This window comes from Salvia hispanica, chromosome 3, assembly GCF_029641045.1.
Source record: "Salvia hispanica isolate PSC_SH4W2 chromosome 3, Shi_PSC_v1, whole genome shotgun sequence".
NCBI lineage: Eukaryota > Viridiplantae > Streptophyta > Magnoliopsida > Lamiales > Lamiaceae > Salvia > Salvia hispanica.
Genome location: NC_142694.1, coordinates 56717312 through 56733765, shown reverse-complemented (window position 1 = coordinate 56733765; position 16454 = coordinate 56717312). Strand labels below are relative to the sequence as shown.

The 16454-nt window shown below is 37.0% G+C and overlaps 4 protein-coding genes across 4 annotated transcripts; 3 read left to right on the top strand and 1 right to left on the bottom strand.

Annotated features, from left to right (window-relative positions):
* Positions 1-987: 987 nt before the first annotated feature.
* Positions 988-3572, top strand: LOC125214613 (actin). Its single transcript, XM_048115712.2, has 5 exons — positions 988-1144; positions 1684-1756; positions 1873-2266; positions 2573-3186; positions 3275-3572. The coding sequence occupies exons 2-5, from the start codon at positions 1697-1699 to the stop codon at positions 3338-3340; spliced, it is 1134 nt and encodes a 377-aa protein (XP_047971669.1). The 5' UTR covers positions 988-1144; positions 1684-1696; the 3' UTR covers positions 3341-3572.
* Positions 3573-5202: 1630 nt separating this feature from the next.
* Positions 5203-7303, top strand: LOC125214612 (uncharacterized). The gene is made up of 2 exons (XM_048115711.2): positions 5203-5349; positions 5689-7303. The coding sequence occupies exon 2, from the start codon at positions 5753-5755 to the stop codon at positions 7064-7066; it is 1314 nt and encodes a 437-aa protein (XP_047971668.1). The 5' UTR covers positions 5203-5349; positions 5689-5752; the 3' UTR covers positions 7067-7303.
* A 1969-nt stretch (positions 7304-9272) lies between these two features.
* On the bottom strand, positions 9273-11668 carry LOC125215096 (protein trichome birefringence-like). The gene is made up of 5 exons (XM_048116408.2): positions 10941-11668; positions 10593-10785; positions 10314-10507; positions 10084-10242; positions 9273-10008 (listed from the first exon to the last, which is right to left on the bottom strand). Exons 1-5 carry the CDS (start codon positions 11540-11542, stop codon positions 9654-9656), a joined length of 1503 nt encoding a protein of 500 aa, XP_047972365.1. The 5' UTR covers positions 11543-11668; the 3' UTR covers positions 9273-9653.
* Positions 11669-13716: 2048 nt separating this feature from the next.
* LOC125215098 (protein CYTOSOLIC ABA RECEPTOR KINASE 4-like) lies at positions 13717-15815 on the top strand. The gene is made up of 6 exons (XM_048116409.2): positions 13717-13832; positions 13954-14075; positions 14314-14965; positions 15102-15234; positions 15313-15399; positions 15474-15815. Exons 2-6 carry the CDS (start codon positions 13970-13972, stop codon positions 15603-15605), a joined length of 1110 nt encoding a protein of 369 aa, XP_047972366.1. The 5' UTR covers positions 13717-13832; positions 13954-13969; the 3' UTR covers positions 15606-15815.
* Positions 15816-16454: the final 639 nt, after the last annotated feature.

Here is a 16454-nt window from a genome sequence, read left to right as displayed (position 1 = left end):
GAAATTAATTTCAATATACTATTTATTTGGCGTTAGAGGACTCGTTAGGAATTAAAAATATTCCGAAACAATCAATCTCTTTTGGGCATAGATTTAAGAAAACTATTTTAAGTGAAATAGAAAATAGACTAAAGAATAGATTAAAGAGACAAAAAAAGTTTAAAGTAAGAGATATGGAGTATAATAAAATGAAAAAGATTAAATATGTTATTTTTTTTGCTAAAAAATAACTCAATTATAATGGGATGATCCAATATGTAATAATTTAACTAATGTTGAATAGAATAAGAGAGTATAAATCTACCATTCTTTTGATTACAAATTAAGGAAATTTATACTCCTTTTTATGAGTGTAAATTATCGTTATGAAAGTAAATGGTTCAAATATTCAAATTTAATCACAAATTAAGGAAATTTATACTACAAATTTAATAATTGAACTACATGGAAATATGAAAGACTATAATCTTTGACCTCAAACATTATCATTTACCACTATACTAACTCACACATATAAACCTATCAAAATATTTGATTCACAATAATGTGGTTCACAGATTTTGAATATGATCCAAAACTGATAAATAAAGTATATAGAAAATATACACACAAATGAACTTATTAATTTTCATAATTTTATGTGGACAATAAAAGGGATGTGGTGAAGAAAGATGTTGTCAATGTCATGGCACAATTTTATTCAGAGAATTAACATAAACAATAAAAAAAACTTGAATTCAATTGACTCAAATTTTGAATTAAAAAATGCGGGTGTCCGAAATTGACCTCGAGAGACCGAGAAGAAAACGGAGGAACTGGTCTAAAACGCAGGGGTACATCCGTCATAGTAGAAAAAGTTAGGCCAGCTAAATCTTGAAGGAATGTGTTGCTGTGGGGCCCCCAACCATCACGGACGCACATCGAAGAAAATCAACGGCCGAGATGAATTGGGGCGTGGATCTGGGGTTCATTATAAGGGGGAATTTCTTCAACACTGCGAACTCCAATTCCATTTTCCTTTTGAACCAGAGTGGCGGCACTGCTTCGGACAAGGGGAAAGCAGAGGTGTTTTCTCTACTGATAGAGAGAGAAACTCGAAGCTAGAGCGAGAAAGGGGTGATTCATTTTCAGCGAGATTTCAAAGGTACGGTTTTAGCAGTTTATCCGATTTAATCCAGAGATGGATTGTGAAATGATTGAATTTGTGGCGTTGGTGTAGTGTTTCCTTTATGATTTGTTTGATCTGTGAGGGAAAATGGTCTTGGTAATGAGATCTACGGGTTTGTCTACTTTTTTTTGTGAATCGGGATATGTGGATCTGGAAATGGGGGTTTTGAGAGTTGAGGGATTGGAATTTGATGACTTGCTTGAGTTTCTGATTGAATAAATTTGACTGCTATGCTGAATTTGTTGAAAATATTTACTGATTTTGACTTGCCCGTTGATTACTGTTCTTACATATGTCATAGTGATTTCCTCCAAAATTTGATCAATATTAGTATGATATGGTGGCAGCATTGTAAGTACATGATACTAACTGCTAATGATCGATTTAAATTTGAGGAATTTTGTTATTATGCTGATAATGCTCAGATCGACTTAAGATGATGTCACATTGTGTTTGTGTTATTGTCTTTTCCCTCAGTGTAATGAATAATAGTCGTTGTTATATTGTTTCTCCAGAGTACATTAAGAAATGGCCGAAACCGAGGATATTCAGCCCCTTGTCTGCGACAATGGAACCGGAATGGTCAAGGTAACACTTCTGATTTGAACAAACGGAAACTCATCAGTTTTGGTGTTTTGATTCGATCAACATCCAGTTAATGTGTAAATGCTTAAATTTAAGTCGATGTGAATGCTATCTGTCAGGCTGGATTTGCGGGAGATGATGCCCCAAGGGCTGTGTTCCCTAGCATTGTTGGGCGCCCTCGTCACACTGGTGTGATGGTTGGCATGGGCCAAAAGGATGCGTATGTTGGTGACGAGGCTCAGTCCAAGAGAGGTATTTTGACATTGAAGTATCCAATTGAGCACGGGATTGTCAGCAACTGGGATGATATGGAGAAAATATGGCATCACACATTCTACAATGAGCTTCGTGTGGCCCCAGAAGAGCATCCAATTCTCTTGACAGAGGCCCCTCTTAACCCCAAGGCCAATCGTGAAAAGATGACTCAGATCATGTTTGAGACATTTAATGCCCCTGCCATGTACGTTGCCATTCAGGCAGTTCTTTCCCTGTACGCCAGTGGTCGTACAACTGGTAAGCAAATGCTGAACCATTTTTTTCCCTGATCATGATTTAGTAATTCCTTTACGTTTAAGAATCATACCATTGTACTAGAAACCATCAGTCCCTTAAATCAATACACCCAAATTATCATAGGTAAAATAATTTGTTGCATTATTATTGGTAGTGTTCAATCAAGTTAGACTATGGTCTATGGTGGAAGTTGTATACTCGATTGAGTTCTTTGTAGTTTTCTTCAAGCATCTGTTGTGTAAGATCAAAGTTATTAACACAATAAATTCGAGGAGAAATCTCACGTCATTGATGGGTTGGTTGTAGGTATTGTTCTCGACTCTGGTGACGGTGTCAGCCATACAGTCCCCATCTATGAAGGTTATGCACTCCCTCATGCGATCCTCCGTCTTGACCTGGCTGGGCGTGATCTGACCGACCACCTCATGAAGATATTGACGGAGAGAGGCTACTCTTTCACCACCACTGCGGAGCGAGAAATTGTAAGGGACATTAAAGAGAAGTTGGCATATATTGCTTTGGACTATGAGCAAGAGATCGAGACGTCCAAGACCAGCTCTGCTGTGGAGAAGAACTATGAGCTTCCCGATGGACAGGTCATCACCATTGGCGCTGAAAGATTCCGGTGCCCTGAGGTCCTGTTCCAGCCATCGATGATTGGAATGGAAGCTGCTGGTATTCATGAGACCACTTACAACTCAATCATGAAGTGCGATGTCGATATCAGGAAGGACCTATATGGAAACATTGTCCTCAGTGGTGGATCGACCATGTTCCCGGGTATTGCTGACAGGATGAGCAAGGAGATCACCGCTCTAGCACCTAGCAGCATGAAGATCAAGGTGGTGGCTCCTCCCGAGAGGAAGTACAGTGTCTGGATCGGAGGTTCCATCTTGGCTTCTCTCAGCACATTCCAACAGGTAATGCAATATACAGATTGCTCAACCACTTATAGCCTTAATCAAGAATTAGTACTGACTATATTGATTTGGTTGTTAACATTTGCAGATGTGGATTGCCAAGGCAGAGTACGATGAATCTGGGCCATCGATCGTCCACAGAAAGTGCTTCTAAAGAGATGATCTTTGCTGGTGATGAGATTTGGGATGCTGCTATTTGCTTTTGCTTGTTAGTTTCTCGTGTTTTTTTCCCCTCTGCTATGAGCCTTTTAAAATTATAAGATTTGAAGCCTTGGACATGGCAATGAATTCATTTTTTCCATTTATGTTAATTTGTAGAAGAATTTGTGTATTTATTATAATGTTTTGAGTTTTGGATGAAATCCCACATTTCACCATTACATTTACCATGCTTCTTTAGCTCAGTTCTTTGCTTACACGTTATAGATAGCTCATACTTTACACACTCTCTCTCACACACACACACTCACATTCACATAAGTGCAAGTAGCATTGTTTAGTTTGTTAAGTTGCTTAAATATAAACACAATTCAACTATTATGATTAAATTGGGAGATAAGTGGGCATAAAAACCACTGCGGTTGCGGATTTTAAACATCATGTCATCATCCAAAACCAACACCTTTTCCTTTCTTGCCTTTGCAGCCATCTCAACATTCATTGCAGATGAACTAACGAATTAAGTAAAAACATTTCTTGCAAACATACATTGATGCTAAACAAAGCATTTGGACACAATCTCATCAGATCTGGTAATAACTAAAAGACACAAATAGCGACAAGAAGATACAAACAGATACTTGGCAAATCTTGATATAATTCGACTCTAGTTACAAATTAGCATTCGATGGCCTGACAGTATCGGTGTATCCTCACCGACAGCTCCGGGCTGACCTCTTTCCTCTCTCTATCATCTCACGATGGCTGTGATATCGTCGTGTATGAGTTTCCCCGTGCCATAAAACGATCTCTAACAAACGAGTTCATGCATTCGTTGGTATGATCATCTCTCAAGCGACTTTCCACACTTGCAAGTAACTCTCTCGGCTTCCAATTACACAAAAAACATGTAATAATCTGTCAGCCATGAAACGGATAACTAAAACAAAGACATATAATAACAACCGGAGAATCGAGTCACCTTGAATTTAGATTGAAGAGCATCCAATCCCAAATATAACATACTCCCTCCATTTCATAGAAATAGACCATTTGGAGTCTGACACGAGAGAGAAGAAGAAAAAATAGTTGAAATTATGTAGTGGATTGTGGGGTCCATAAATGATAAAGAAAAAAGAAAGAGAAATGTTTCTATAAATGGATATGAACTATATCTATGGGATGGACGAAAAAGGAAATATGACCTATTTCTATTGGAACGGTCGGAGTATATTAGGCTACATACAAAAAATATTGAGTGTTCAGTTTAGCAATAATAATACTCCCTCCGTTTTTTAAAAATATTGAAGTTTGAAACGATACGAATTTTAATGCACAATTTGGTAGAGAGAGAGAGAGAGAGAGAGAATTGGTAAAGTAAAAGAGAGGGAGAGAAAAATTGGTAAAGTAAGAGAGAAAAAAAATAATAAAATTAATATTAGTGGATCATGAGGTCCACTTTAAGTTGTTAATTGTAATGGTATAAGTGGTAAATAAATTGATGTATAGGGGTGTAAAGATTTCCTATAATAGAAGGTTTGAAAGTTGCTATTTTTAAAGAACGGATTAAAATGAAAAGAATTGTTATTTTTAAAAAACGAATGAAGTAGTATTAATACTATTTTCACTCTTCTTTCTATTATTAGCACCAAATATTTAAGTAATCAATCAATTATCTAATTTGGGCTTTACTAGTCCATTCAGTTTTGTGTTGCTAAACTAGATTGCCCAATAAAAGCCCATAATAGGCCCACTTTCTGGAGCGCTGACGTGGTGCTTTGGGGGTCCCACACGCACTGCTGCACAGCTACACCACAATTACTACAGAATACAGAATATTTTTTCTCCTCTCTCTCTCTCTCTCTCTCTCCAGCTTCGTTCTCAGCTAAACAATTTATCTCATCCTCGCCCCAACCCAGATCCCTAAAATTTCTTAATTCCTCTGTCTGCTGCTTAGAGCTTGCATCTTTACCTCCAGGAATGGAAGCCGTAATTTGTTTCCAGGTTTTTAGTGCCCGTTTCTACTATTAAATCTTTTGTTTTCAGGTGAATTTCCATCGGTTACAATCTCTGTAGCTTGTTTTCTTTCGCCCCCTTTTCACTGTGTTTTGCAATTTGGTTGACCTGGATAAGCTAGGATAATTTTCCCCCCATTCATCAGCTCAATTTTGATTTTTGTTAAGCATTTTTTTTTTATAAATTGAAGTTAGGGTTTTGATTCAACTGTCCAATTGACCAGATTGATTACTGGGTATCGGATAGCTAGGCACGATGTATTTGTGTGTTCATCTCTGAAATTAGGGTTTCAGTAATTTAGCCCAATTCGTGCCTTTCATTTTTTAGAATTGGGTGCTTCAATTTGGTGTTATCTGTTGAGAATCGTAGCTGTGCTCGGTAAAATTTTGCAATGGCGGAAGAGAATGGTAATACAATGAACCTCGATCTCAATTTGGGGCCAGTTGATAATTCTAGTGATGGTGGTGGTGAGCCTCGGTCGGGTACCTACGTGGACCTTGCAATGAACTTAGAGGATTGGTTAGACAGTCCAGTTCATCGCGTTAGGGAGGTCGTTAGGCAGAGAAATCATAGGTGGCGATCGTTTTGGAGGCAGCTCCCGATCCCCTCAGAAACAAGGAATCTTGCTTTGGAATTGGCTGATGGGAGTGCACCGCAGATTGGTGAGGGTAGTGTGGCGTCCGAGGATAGGCCTATTGAGGTAGCTAAGATATGTGAGACCGTGGCTGGTTCTGTCGAGGATGAGGATCTCGGTAAGAAGAAAGAATGTGCTAAGAGCAATGGTGAGGAAGGTAGTTTCTTTGATTGCAATATATGCTTAGATTTAGCCAAGGATCCCGTTGTCACTTGCTGCGGCCACTTGTTTTGCTGGCCATGTCTATACCGTTGGTTGTATCATCATTCTGATGCCAAGGAGTGTCCCGTTTGCAAGGGAGAGGTCTCCACTAAGAATGTGACGCCTATATATGGCCGTGGAAACATTGTCCGCGACCAAGATCTTGATTCTAGCCTCAAGATCCCTGTCAGGCCCCATGCCCGCCGGATCGAGAGCTGGAGGCAGACTATACAGAGGACTGCAACAGCCTTAACTATCCCTGTGGAGGAGATGATCAGGCGCCTCGGGAGCGCCTTTGACGTAAACCAGGAGCTAGCTCAGATACATTCCCGGCATCCTGATGGCCTCCGCGACTCCCCAGAGAGAAGCACGGCTTTGCTCAACCGGTTCTTGACTTCTAGAGGAATGCGCAGGGAAAGAACTCCGACGCTCCCACTTGATGACGTGATTGACCTAACGGAGAGCAGCCCTCCCAACTACGAGATGAGAGAGAGGGAAAGGGAGAGGGATAGCCGTCGTCTCACATCATTGTTGCTTCGCAGATCAAGCTCCCATCGAACTGCTTCATTGTCTAACCTCACATCTGCAGTCAACTCAGCGGAGTCTCTTGCTGCCATTGAGTCGTATTTCCAGAACAATGCGGTGGAGAGGAACCCGGAGCTGCCCCTTCCGGTGGTGGATGATAGGGATTCTGTGTCCAGCATTGCTGCTGTGATACACTCTGAGAGCCAAACTGTGGACAATGCCATAGAAATCGATTCCACTGTGGCGCTCTCAACTTTGTCTTCGAGGAGGAGGAACGATGCTTCAAGAATCTCTGACGTTGACAGTGGAGATTCGCGCGCCCCACGGCGGAGGAGGCTCAACTGAGGTGGTATATAACCAGAGGGATTTAGATATGCTTTTAACATTCAATTTGGGTTTTTCAAGTGTTTACAGTGGAGGTTTTTACCTACAAAGACTAGTAACTATATAATCATGTCTCAAGTTTTGTTCCCTAGTTTAAGATTTTTCCTTGTTTGTAGTTTAATGTTTGTTCAATCAAATCATATATGTAGCTTGTCAAATTTATGATGAAAAGAAGCACATTGGGTCAGATTTCTCAAACATGTGACCTTGTAATGATTTAATGTGTAAATTTCAACCCATGCTATACTACTTGACATGTTTCCAAATCAATAAAATTTAGGTGCTTTTCAATTCAAGATATTGTATTCAAGAAGTTGATGATACACAACAAACCATCAGTTACACTGGAAAAATTATTGTTCTGTTTGAAATTCAATCTTAACAATCCATGGATCAAGATGTATGTGGATTAGATTGGTTTCTGATCCTTCCCTACAAATTCCACATTTAGTAATAAGATTATTTATATATCGAATATGCGATTTAGATACACTCCACCTTAAAGTAATGACAATCATACTCAGAAATTTTATGGAAAAATAATGCTCTCGCCGTCCATGATTAAGTGACATAAAGTGACTCTATTCATATTTTAAAAAATGTAATGGAATGTGGGAAGAAAAAGTTAGTAAAGTGTGTCCTATTTTTATATAGAACTGTAGTTTTATAAAAATGAGATGGGTTAATGGAATGTAGAATTCAAAGTAGTAAATAGTAAATGAGACACGTAATTGACGGAAAAAAAGAACTTATACACTTAATCTAGACTTAGAAAATACTCCATTTTTTATAAATTTATAGAGATTTTTTTTAATCTAAAAGAACATTAAAGTACATAATTTTCTGTCTCTCTTTGTTGGTTATGGGGCATAGAATGATTAACATGTAACATGTTAGGGAAAGGGAAAATCATGAGAAAGTGGCAAGTGTTGCTTCATGTCCAAGGCATCACCACCACTCTTATTTTGTCAGTATTTAGGCATGCCTTGTCCATTTCCATTTTCGCCTATGTTAGTGTGTTTCTTTACTTTTTTTTGTCAATAGAAAATAGAAGAGGATCTATTAAGTTGATTCAAATCGAAGATATTATTCCTCTCGACTTTTATATGGTTATTTTACTACTTACACATATTTTACTATAAATGTTTTAAAGGATAAAGGTCAAATTTGAGTCTATATTAACTGATCGATTAATAATTGCTTATTGCCTTGGATGAATTGTATTGTAATTTTACACGTAAAACGTAAAGCATGAAATAGTATCATCTAGGGGTATATTTTATAACAAGCTAGCTTACAATAAATAGTAGTACTACTATGAGAAAGAAAACGAAGTCGACGAAATAGCCTCGAACGTAAACAAACACGTTAATCTTGTTTCAATTAAAACTAAGGTTGACCACATCTTAATAAATTAAACCACAGGATCCAACAATGCTATAAATGTAGGGATTATTATATGGTTAAGAATTAGGCCCTCTATTAACATTTTTTTATGACTTTGGTCATATTATGACTAGATTGATTCAACTTATTTTTTGTTTGTTATTTTAATAAAATATTTAAGCATAATAATGTTTGACTATTATGCCCTTGAGTATATGTTTCTTTTGCATCATAAAAATATTTAACTTCAAAGTTGTACCTATTTTTAGAGTATTATAGTAGTATCAAATTTTGCACTTTTTAAGTAAAAATATAAAACAATCTAAAATGACTATTTTAACCCCATTGTGGCATTGCTATTATGTCAAAAAATCATTTCCCTAAATTTTAAGTCAAAATTTTTTTGCCTTTTTTTCGTTGGATGAGCTAGAATTAATTTTTTTTGCATATCTTAATGAAATTTTCAGCCTTTCGTGTATTAGTGTCTGTTTTATATTTTCCATATTTATAATCCGTTAGTTTTTATTTATTACTATTACATTGAAATAGTAATAATAATGAAGTACAACTACTTTGATGAAGATTGGTCTATTAGATTTCATATTCAATGTATAGAAATACAAATATTTAGTTAATGTGGAGAGTTTTAGTTCAAAACTTAATAAGACATTCGATCTCGTTCTTTCATAAGTGGGAAAAAAAGGGTATTTGTGTGAGTGATTAAAGTACAATGAACACTAAATATTACTCCATTAATATTTGATTATACCTGGAATTAATCTTAGTCAACCATAACTAATTTTTTTATCCACAAACAAACAAAATCATTAACAATTCACACATATTTCGAGCCCATGTGCAGAGGTACACATAACTCCTGCAGCAACAGTTTACACATTTCTCTGTTACATACAATTGGATCATCACCAATGTTCTTCTTCCATTGTATCTACCTATATTCTTCAAGTAAAAAGAAGAAAAGGTAGGTATACTAATAAACAACAATTGGATCCTCACCCAAGTCCCAAGTGTTTCATCTTGTGTAACAACACAACTAACATACCACACAGTAGTATAGAACAGACGACGAAACACCATTCGCAATAGAGGATCCCGTGTGAATGCACACACCTCAAATGTGCAATGTAGTCTTTACTTTTACTTAAGCTCTCTTGTGCGATTGCTGCTTCTGGTTCAGCCTCACCAGCAGCTCCGCGTAGAGGATCTCGTTCCATGCATCGGGCACTCCCGGGAGGCACCAGTGGCTGCAGTCTTGGAAGACCAGTGGCGACCGCCTCTCCTCCTCCGTGTAATTCAGCTTCCTGTATATCGAGGGATGCCCATCCTTCCGATAATCTGTCAATTTCGTTATGTTCATGTAACCTACCGAGGTTTTCATCCCTCCAAAAACGTGCTCAAGAACACTCATCTTGTCCATATACGGCGAAAGAAAAGCATCATTCTTGATTGGCTCTGTTTCATTGTCACATGCCCCCCCAGAATTCCACTGCCCTCCACTGAAAAATTTATATTTATTGCCTTATCAAATCAAGATTGGAACAAAATCAATCCAAGAATGTGAAGGGATTCACCTGAAATGAGAGGCTGAGTAGCCTCTGAAGAACACGAGGGACTTTCTTGGATCGACATTGGCATCAATCCATCTGCCCCACGTCGTTATAGCTCTGCGAAAGGCCTCAAGAACATTCAACTCGCTATACACATGGCTACCTTCTTGATAGTAGTCCTGCCTGAGAAAATGCAACATGATTCTTTAGCAACAACACAAACTTAAAGTTGATTTGTTTCTAACATTTTATACCCTTTTGAGGTCTTGTCATGAGTCCACCAGTGACCAGTGTTGAACAAGAGCACATCTGCATCTTTGTATTTATCAGCAAAGCTGCTAACTAGGTCAAGTCGAAGCGTCTCCTTCTTCGTCCCGTTCTTCTCTGTGAATTCCCATTCTTGAACCAAGAAAGGAGACACGAACAACTCCACCGTGCAGTTGAAGTCCTAAACGGATCGACAAAACCAAGTTACAGCAACTCAAAACAAGGATCAAATCAAAATTTCGTCAAAAAAGGGATCATTCGCTTACTTCAAATCGAAACGAATAAGAAGCTTCGCTTCGAAAAAATTGCCTCCCTGAAACCTCATACACTTTTTTCTGATCTTTCACAGAGTTTTTCAGAATGCAAATGAGTGATTCCCACATATTCCTATTTAGAGAATCACCAACAAAAACCAGCCGTTTTCCTCTCAGCATTTCCAACATATGGCTTCCATTCAACCTGAATATTTCCAACATTTAACAAAATGCAGATGAATATGAATCAATCAATCATGCAATTAGGTAAGATGTCACTCTATCTAAACACCTACTCTACACAAAAGGAAACTCAATTACTGTAAAATTGTTTATTACTATCAATCAATACACACAAACCTGGGTAAATTGCAGGATTTAGGCTTCCATTTAAGCTTAAGGTAGGAATTATCAGGCCTGCCATTGAGGAAACAGTTGAACTGTTCATCAATCAATGAGCAAGAGCCAGGCGCGTACAACGGATAAGACTCATCTCTCACCCAATTTCCATCAAACAGATCACACTCGGCCAACTCATCGATCAGCCTCGAATAATCGACTTCTGCAGCAACATTCTTCACCAAAGAAGCCGAATTAGCAATTGCGCTCTGGTTCCTCTTCAGAGACTCGGTTAGAGTGTGATTGTGCTCCAATCTAGTCCGATTACTGATCGGTTGATGAGAAACCTCCGCATTGGTAGTTGAATTAGGATCAGATGATGAATTGGGGAAGAGGAAGAAGACGATTGAGGAGAAATTCGATGTGTGAGCGCCGTGGGACGGAGCTGAGGAGTTGATGACGTCAGGGGTGAAGGCGAGGAAGATGGTGAAGGCGATGGAGACGAAAACTAGGGCGTATGCGATGGAGGCGGTTTTAGTGGTTTTGGAGAGTGAGAGATTGGTTTTGAAGTAGGAGAGGAGAGTTCCGCCGTTGAGAGGGGCGTACTTCGCTATATCCGCCATGTACGAAGCAGGAATTGCAGTTCCCCAAATGTACTTGCAGAGAGAGAGAGGAGAGAGAGAGGCTACTGTTTTGTTTGTCTTTGCGAGAGAGAAAGATAGATACAAGTGATATATGTATATTCTCTGCAATGTGTGTATGCTGTGAAATGATTATGAAGAAATACCGTTAATGATTTGATATGATTTATTGATTTACAAAGTTCACGCATCAAAAAGATTAATTTATACCTGCAAAATTAAATTAGGTAAAATTTGTTTTTAAAAAATGGGAGAAGTGTCACGTAATTAACTGGTAATTAAGTGTGATTAAAAAACAGAGTACCGTCATTAAGCCTCAGTTTGTGTCAGGCAAAAGCAATAAATGCAAATCTAAACTAAATTTAGTTGACTATCACTGCATAACAATTTTTTAAATAAAAAGAATTTAACTTGTCGGTTACAAAAAAAGACATTTGGAATTTTTTTGAAGTGGCGCAATGAATATTTTGAAGGTATGTTACTTTAAACACTTTTTATATCTTTACTTAATTACATTACATGTGTCGTTAAATATTTTTGTTTATGAATTTAACATCAATCACAGTTTATTTGCAACTATCAAATAATGAGTAGTACCAAATCTCTTTATTACAAGTGTTTAAATAAGAAATTATCATAAAATACGTTGTAATCTTAGTATATGTAAGGGAAAAAATTGTTGCCGACACAGTAACTGGCTAGCAAGTAGTATTCGACAAAGAATACCAGCAATTAAGTTCAATTATAACGAAATTGGTGGGTGTAATTAAATCTCATATTATTGAGGTTTTAAATTTTAAAAATAAATGACAATAAAATGAACGGTTTTATTTATATTAATCTACTTTGATGTGCCTTTCTTGGTTGATATAATTAGTTGGACAACGCTACATTTATTGAGAGGTCCCAGTGAAATTAATTTTTCGAGAAGATATGTCAATATTCGTGGAATTTAGAGTTTTAATTTCTACGCTCTTCTTTAGTGAAGTCAAATATTGGATGGATAGAAATTATACCAAGACTCATCATTTATTCGGTGATCTACTCATTATATAAAAGGAAAATTTTGTTAATATTTATTAGAATGTTATTTTAAATAGAAAAGTTTTTATTACTTAAAACCATTCTTTGCATTAATGTGATCAATATTTGAAAGGTCAAAACGTCTATATTCATTCAATTTATTAATGTAATCATAATTCGAAAGATCAATATGTCTATTTATAATAAATAAAATTGGACTAAAAAAGTCACTAGAAGAATGCTAACCATCTATCAAACTTCTAAATTTGGCTTGCTAAAGGCAATCGACTAAGCTGAGAAAGATATCAGAGAATAGATATTGATTATGAAAAGAGTATACACTTCTATAAACATCTTTTGCTAACGGCTTATGGCTGGAGGACTAACTCTCGTCCCAACGGTCAACATATTAAGCGATAGGGAACTGGCCAAATGGAGCTCCATTCATTTGGGCAGGGATAGAGTCTGGCCTCATACTTAAAGAACGAGGTGTTGAACTACCATGCCAATCATTTTGATTAATAATAATAGTAATACTTAATTAATATCTAGGGAGCAAACTCTTGACCTATGTATATATTGCCAAAATATCTCCTAAAACTTATAATAAACCTGTGGAGTATTATTTTTTTTACGGTTATAACATTTAATGGTATCACTTGGCAGTTTAAAAAAGTTTATATGGTGTGTTTAATTCAACTGTTTTGAATCAATGTTACGACCGCTTTGTTGATAGAAATAAACTTTTATACGCACAGGCGCATATACAAACTCTAAATTATGATCTGGATCGTTATAAAATATCAATAGATGATAAAATAACTAACAGAAAATGTCAATTCAATATCAACGGTTGATTTGTGTTGATATTTTTTGTTGCTATTATTTTATCATCTGATAATATTTTCTAACAGTCCAGATCATAGTTTGAAGTTTGTATAATATAACAGTCCAGATTATAGTTTGAAGTTTGTATAATATTGTATATAGAGTTTGCATTTTATAACTATCACCGGCATATTTATTTATGTTTAAGGAGGACAATATATATGGTTTGATGTTTATACCATAGTGATGGTGTTGAAATAGAGAATGTGGTGTGTGGCTCAAAGTGTTGCATGCGACATTCCCGTTAAAACACTCACAAACTGTGGGGAAATTTCCCTTTTGAATTTGCCTCTAACCGCACAAGAAAAATTAGACAGGAAGATTTCATCGATTTTCTTCTAATCTTTCTGTCTCTTTACAGGTTGCTTTTATTCATTTTCATGTTTGAATTGAAAAAGTGCTTTTCATTATATTAATATATTTTATTCCTTGTTTTTCATGAATTGTGTGTGTAAGCATTACAGATTTGTAATTGTTGGCAGGGTTAAAAGGTGAGAAATGTTCTGCTGTGGAGGTGGGGAGGAAGAAGCCGCCGCGCCTCCACCCAAGCAGCACACTACCCCGCTTAAGCCCGGCAACGCCTATGCCGGCACCGCTGGAGGAGGTATGTCGTTGCTTAGCACTACATACTCTCTCTGTCTCGTTAAAATAGTAATGTTAGTATGTTTCTATTCTTCACACACGTATTAATAATACATTTAATATTTTTTTAAACGTATACATTATATATCCCGTCGGGGACATTCAATAAAATTGAAACGATACATAGAATATTATATACATTTTTTAATTTTTTAAGTTCAAGTTTTATCAAAATGGTGTCTAATTTACTAAATAAATAGGTGATCGAGGAGACCCTCGCGGTGGTGGAAGAGGCGGAGCGCTGAAAAAAGCGCTGCCAATTGAGCTTCCGGCGTTGGCGTTGATCGACCTAAACCGGTTAACCGATCATTTCGGCCAAAAATCCCTCATCGGCGAGGGATCCTATGGACGAGTATACTTCGCCACCCTAAGCGACGGCCGGTCCGCGGCCATCAAGAAGCTCGACAGCTCATCCGAGCCCGAAGCCGACATCACCGACATCACCGAGCAGCTCTCCATCGTGTCGAGGCTCAAAAACGAGTATTTCGTGTCCCTGTTGGGGTATTGCTTTGAAGGAAATAACAAAATCTTGGTGTATGAATATGCGGCAATGGGCTCATTGCATGATGTTTTGCACGGCCGGAAAGGGGTGCAGGGCGCCGAGCCGGGCCCGCTGCTGACGTGGAATCAGAGGGTTAAGATAGCCTATGGCGCGGCCCGGGGCCTTGAGTTTTTGCATGAGAAATGTCAGCCTTCTGTTGTGCATCGAGATATTAGATCAAGCAATGTGCTTTTGTTTGATGATTTTCTTGCTAAGATTGCTGATTATAGCTTGACGAATCAGTCCTCCGACACGGTGGCTCGCTTGCACTCTACTCGTGTTCTTGGCACCTTCGGTTACCATGCTCCTGAGTGAGTTTTTCACCCAATTTTTCTTTACCAATTGTACATTAAAACTCGTACTCCTACAAAAGGTCTTATTTATAAAGAGTGGATGCAATATGTGATAACTATATATGGATAGTTTAACGACGCATGTTTTAATTAGGTATGCGATGACAGGCCAAATAACTCAAAAGAGTGATGTGTATAGCTTCGGAGTCGTGCTTTTAGAACTCTTGACCGGGAGGAAGCCAGTGGACCACACTATGCCCAAAGGGCAACAAAGTTTGGTCACATGGGTAATTATATATAGTAGTAGATTTTGCTCAAAAACACTAATGATACAAATATATTATTGATGTTGAAATTGTATACAGGCAACACCAAGATTGAGTGAAGATAAAGTGAAACAATGCATAGATCCAAAGCTCAAAGAGGACTATCCCCCTAAGGCCATGGCCAAGGTACTCAACAAGAATTTTTTTTTTTAATTATTTATAAATAGAGGATATGGCTTGAGTGTTTTCCGGCTTGACAGATGGCGGCGGTGGCGGCCCTGTGCGTGCAATACGAGGCCGATTTTCGCCCAAATATGACGATCGTGGTTAAGGCATTGCAGCCACTTCTCAATGCAAAACCAGCTGGACCTACTGGAGATTCTACTGCATAAACTACAATTTGAAGTAGTTTCTTTGTAACAATATTCCATGAAGATCATCAAATCCAAAATCTAACTAATTTTTGTGTCTTCGTTGTTAGCCTTTTGCCTCAAGTTGATGTAACTTAGAGATCTTCTAAACACGATAGTAAATGATCAAACATATTGTTGTGGCCCATGTTAGGATCTACTCCTATAATTCAATTTTATATTCACTATTCATTATTTTGTGATCAAACCACATATAATCATATCACTACATTTTAATAAGATAATTCTACATAATACCAGTTGTGATATGTATTATAGTATTATGAACTATATTCAGTTTTAGTAAATTTGACTTATTTAAATGGAAAAATGCAGGAATAAATACATAACTCGCGCAAAATGTATCACTTTTATTTCATATATATACAAAAAGTTTGAAATTTATATAAATCATACAAAATGTTTCATTCTTGTTTCAATTTCGTACATTCCGTTGTATGTATTTCAACGGCGTTAACTTTTTTATTTATGTGAGGCACAAAACTGATAAAACAATAATGAAATTTTTTGTATCAATATGAAACAATCATAATTTTTTTTATACCCACATGAAACAATGATGAAACATTTTGCATTTCACATAGATAAAAAGTTAACTCCGTTTAAACACTTACTAACAGAATGTACTAAATTGAAATAAGAATAAAACTTTATGTATGATTTATATTAATTTCAAACTTTGTGCACTAATATGAATCAAATGTGAAACATTACGTATGAGTTATGTATTTATCTCAAAAATGCACCTAATTTAGTTAAATAATTCCCACATTTTTGGGAAAAAAGCAAAAAGAAAAAAAGCTTTGCGGC

Bases quoted from the DNA above. Each gene is read 5' to 3' on its own strand.
- LOC125214612 (XM_048115711.2), top strand. From the start codon at position 5,753: ATGGCGGAAGAGAATGGTAATACAATGAACCTCGATCTCAATTTGGGG.
- LOC125215098 (XM_048116409.2), top strand. From the start codon at position 13,970: ATGTTCTGCTGTGGAGGTGGGGAGGAAGAAGCCGCCGCGCCTCCACCC. The intron at 14,076-14,313 runs GTATGTCGTTGC...CTAAATAAATAG, and splicing joins TGCCGGCACCGCTGGAGGAG to GTGATCGAGGAGACCCTCGC. The intron at 14,966-15,101 runs GTGAGTTTTTCA...TGTTTTAATTAG, and splicing joins TTCGGTTACCATGCTCCTGA to GTATGCGATGACAGGCCAAA.
- LOC125214613 (XM_048115712.2), top strand. From the start codon at position 1,697: ATGGCCGAAACCGAGGATATTCAGCCCCTTGTCTGCGACAATGGAACC. The intron at 1,757-1,872 runs GTAACACTTCTG...GCTATCTGTCAG, and splicing joins ATGGAACCGGAATGGTCAAG to GCTGGATTTGCGGGAGATGA. The intron at 3,187-3,274 runs GTAATGCAATAT...TAACATTTGCAG, and splicing joins CTCTCAGCACATTCCAACAG to ATGTGGATTGCCAAGGCAGA.
- LOC125215096 (XM_048116408.2), bottom strand. From the start codon at position 11,542: ATGGCGGATATAGCGAAGTACGCCCCTCTCAACGGCGGAACTCTCCTC. The intron at 10,786-10,940 runs GTTTGTGTGTAT...GGAAATATTCAG, and splicing joins AAATCCTGCAATTTACCCAG to GTTGAATGGAAGCCATATGT. The intron at 10,243-10,313 runs GTATAAAATGTT...GCATTTTCTCAG, and splicing joins CATGACAAGACCTCAAAAGG to GCAGGACTACTATCAAGAAG.